The 4,449-nt window shown below is 37.5% G+C and overlaps 1 protein-coding gene across 1 annotated transcript in view; it reads right to left on the reverse strand.

Moving 5' to 3' along the window:
* Positions 1-1,307: 1,307 nt before the first annotated feature.
* The window catches only part of NUP160 (nucleoporin 160), a 61,701-nt gene continuing 58,559 nt past the window's right edge, over positions 1,308-4,449 (reverse strand). Inside the window, exons 35-36 of the mRNA XM_034646610.1 lie at positions 2,887-2,991; positions 1,308-2,275 (exon numbers count right to left, since the gene is read on the reverse strand). Of these exons, the coding sequence (XP_034502501.1) occupies positions 2,186-2,275; positions 2,887-2,991 (195 nt within the window). The 3' untranslated portion in view covers positions 1,308-2,185. The remainder of the gene's footprint in view (positions 2,276-2,886; positions 2,992-4,449) is intronic.

Consider the following 4,449-nt stretch of genomic DNA (forward strand, 5'->3'; position numbering starts at 1 on the left):
ACAAGGACCAGACCGATCGATCAATCTATTTATAGATATTATATATATAATATATATAATCTCTTCATCCAACATTGGGCTCAAACTCACGACCCCAAGGTCAAGTCACATGCTTTACTGACTGAGCCAGCCATCGGGCCCCAATATATTATTATACTACATTATTTGATCTTCTGTGTTTTGTAGAAATAAGTTCATTTAAACCATGAAACCTCATTTACTGGAATACCTACTTTTGGTTTATACAGACTGGCATGGGTCATTTGGACAATAAATTGGTCTTTTGATGGTGGAGTTCCATGCAGACGTGGAAAGGTATGTTCTTGTGGTTTGGGGTTAAGGAGTTACTTATTATACTAAGGTCTCAATTTGTGAAAAAACAGTAATACAGGACTATCAGTTTCTAGGTACAGACAAAATTGGAAAGAACTGTGAAGATTAAAGGATACTTTGGAACTTTGTTATATTGTGTTCTAGTAGAAAACAGGAGGGAGCTCTTTTAATAACACTTTGAAATCAGAACATTTTGGGGTGGATAAAACAAGGAATAATGATGCTATTATGGACTATTAAAATATCACATGGTCCAGGAAAACAAAAATGCAGACCTGAAGTGGACAGAGAAGTTTAGCAAGACCATTTCCACCTTCTGCTCTGGTTGGGAACCAAAGTGAAGAAGGTGGAAGAAAATGGACAGCAGAGCTGGGGTGGCTCCAGCATGGGTCAGGTCTTGTACCAAAATACTGACAACAGGAAAAACTGGTCAGGGTCCTGTGAACTGCCACCATGGAAACCTACTGCTCTGATGAGCAACACAAGTGGGTAAGTCTCTGGAACAGGACCAGTCTCAAGTTACTTCTTGTTCTCCAAAATGGCTAGAAGAGGATTTGACATTTTTCAGACTATGGGTTATGATCCACTAGTCACTCATGAAAACATCAGGGTACATACTGAGTAAGGATACATATTCTGTGAAATCTTTCTCTTGGTTTTATATGTGCATATTTGGTTATGTATGTGTATTTCTTGCTATGCTTGGAAGCTACAGGTTTATAGAGCTCTGGCAGGGCAAGGGCTTTTCCAGTCCCTCATGATATCAAACACTTCATATTAATCATGGAGAGCTAAAATGAAAGAGGAACCATATATCTCAATATCTACCAGGAAATGGTACCATGGTGAAGCTCACACTGTTACTTAAAATATATAATGTAAAGATGGTATTGATGGTATTGATAGTATAAAAATTAAAGGCTATGTAAAACTCGAGAGGTCAAAGGGCATACAAGCAAGTAATACACAGATCGTTTCCTTAAAAGATAAATTTTAATATACAGAATAAAATCCAAGATTTTGTTTTCCACCTTACCCAAAATTTGTGGGCATGAATACTTCTGAATCTGACCAGGAAAGTTTATATTTTGGTCCAATACATTATTACACAAGTAGTATGATCAAGTCCAGCTTGATTATTATAAATCATAGAAGTTAACAGAATTTACTTTCAAAATTGGTTATTCTTATAGATAAAATTTCCAATTTTTTTCTTAGCTAAGAGTTTACTCAACTTTAGCCTCAGAACCAGATTCAAAATAAGGTATCTTCTTTGACAGCTGGTCATCATTTTAGGTTTAATCTAGGCAAATTATTTAATACTTTATTGAGGATCATACAAAAACTCCACAATAAATAATGAAAAGAGTATGCAAAATCATTAGCCTCTGTTTGCAATACAGAAAATACATGTCAGTTCTGGACCAAAATAATTCCATTGAAATACAAAAAGTGACAGGGAAGAATGGAAGGATTTGCAGTGACTGCTTCTGGTGGTTAGCTACAACCAACCACCATCGGCTATTTTGGAAAGTGAGGGTGGGTTTTAATTTGCAGATAAAGAATGTTTTCGGTAGTTTAAAAAAATAGAAACTCTAAAAAAGCTTGTGAATCATATACAAAAGCAGCTGTTTGAGACCAAGGTTGAAAACCAGAAATTGTGTGTTAGCACCGCCAGCAAGCACAGGTTCTGTGACTCATCTGCCCTCCTCTCTTGCGCAGAATGCAGACTCGATGTTGTATACAGCATTTACAGGTATAAAAATTGTCCTGGAATACAGGGTTCCTGCAGGGTAAAGTCCTAAGCCCTCAGAGGCACCAAGCGCTTACAAAGGCCAGGCAACCGTCCGGATCACAAGTTCCGACGATACAACAAATCCCGTGTTGCCTTATCAACTTTTTGTTGGTAGTCCTCCAATTTGTCAAGTATTTTCTGGGATAGCTGTAGGAGAAAAGAAGGGAATCATTACAGAACAGGTCAAGGACTACAAAAAGACTGACGTTTTTAAGCACTTGACTTCACCAACCAGACTCCCCCTAATAAAGACGTTCACCACTCTGCTTCATGTACTCCACATTCAGTACAGGAGTTTGCTCTGTGACTACTGATAAAATCAGACTTCTCTGTTAAATGCAGTACCCCAAACCTGTTATCTTAACAAATCTTCTAAACACACAAATCACACCAGTATTTTTTTAATTTAAATTCAATTAGTCAACCTATAGTATACAACATGAGTTCCAGAGGTAAAGTTCAGTGACCCATCTGTTGCCTGTAACACCCAGTGCTCATCATACCACATGCCCTCCTTAATGCCCATCCCCCACCCCACACCAGTATTTTAATAAAAGCGTTACTAGCTCTCTTCTCAGAACCAGAGAGGACATCTGGCTTAACTAACCATTTTGTAAAGGGATTGGGCCAGCATGTTAAGGGCCACAAGTGGCTTCTGCTCTCCCCTCAATCCTTGAGAACCGAAGAGCAAGCTTTATGAGTAAGCGCTAGCACAAGGGTTTGTAAGAGACGCGTGTCTCATGAGAGGACTGACTTACAGCAAGGTTGTGACTGTTGGCACTGTTCTCGCCCAGAGCCTGGAGAAGCTGATCAATAGAAGAGTATGGGAGCCATACCATCGGAGCCGTTGCAGACAGTGGAAACTGAAAGGGAAAAGATCTACTATTTGAAGAAAATCTCAAAAGTGGACCATTTCTTCTGGGCAGTTAGTTTCACAAGTTTCTATAACATAAAATTCTTCACTTATTTTCTTTTATAGTAAGAAATTGCATGTACACACACACACACACACACACACACGCAATTGTACCACTCCCACCCCCTCGCTTCTCTTTTCAACTGGGAAACTTGTCCTTTTTCTCAGTTGATTCAAATGTATTTTTATTTATTTATTCATTTATTTGTTTTTTCATATCTATTTTTAAATTCATGGCACCTCTTATCTCGAAGGAGCCCTAAGGCCTATTAAGGAAAAATGTGCTAAAAAAAACTCTAAGTTGTCAATGAATGAGACTATTTGCAGTCTGAAATTTAATTCAAATTATCTAGAAAAAAAGTTTAATGGGTGAAAACAACTCCCTTTATTGAGTGACTGTTTGCTTACTCCCTGAGACATCTTGGTTCTCTAAAATCATAGACTATCTGAAATTAATTGCTTGAAATTATAACTGTAGGATGAAACATCTTAATCCTGTCTGGAGGATCTAAAACATCTTCATATAGAGAAACATTCTGAATTTTTAACTCAAATAGAAAACTTCAGATAAGGGTTTTTGGATGTAACATTTCACATCCGTCTTAATTTTGTAGTTTACAAGGAAACAAGACTGCATCTACTTTGTGGTTGAGACCAATTTTGACCCCTTTACATATAGGCCTGTTTTGCAACAAATCTATCGAAATATTGCTTCGTTTAAATTTCATGCAGCAGCCAGACCGTGCAGGGCTGAGATGACTGCATTAGGAATAAAGATTTATTCTTAGTAAAATGTAAGTATTATGAAAGAGGATGATATGACACAACTTACATTTTTGAAAGGTTTTCTGGTTGCTGTGATGAAGGGCCTTAATGGGATGCTAAAGTTAACTGTTAATCTAAGATAACCGACTTCTGAATATGAAGTGAGACAATAAATAAGACCTTGGACAGTCGGTGTTTCTCTTGCCATTCATAAAGGACACATAAATCCAGCTGCAAACTCAACAGGAAACACATTTGCCCTAAGGACAAATGATGGCTTTGAAAGAGAAAGCTCACCTTTCAAAGTTCTCAGTACTTTCCCAAGAGCTTAAGAGCTTGGTTTTGTAGTTAACTAGACCTAGATTTTAGACCTGGCTCTTCTTTTTACCATCTGGGTGAACTCTGGCAACTTACTTAACCTTTGAGCCTCTGTTTCTTCATGGGTTTAAAAAAAAGGGTTAAAATGATCTCTCAGAGGTGGCTGTAAAGGATTAAATGAGAAAACACTTCCAGAGACTCAGCACAGTCTTTGGCACACAGAAAAGAACATTTTGTTTTTAATTACTTCACTCCTCCAAATACTAACTAAAGCTACATTCCTTCGATGGAGAAAAATGAAATGTATTTCCATTTTATAAAC

Source organism: Ailuropoda melanoleuca, chromosome 16 (genome assembly GCF_002007445.2).
Source record: "Ailuropoda melanoleuca isolate Jingjing chromosome 16, ASM200744v2, whole genome shotgun sequence".
Taxonomy (NCBI): domain Eukaryota; kingdom Metazoa; phylum Chordata; class Mammalia; order Carnivora; family Ursidae; genus Ailuropoda; species Ailuropoda melanoleuca.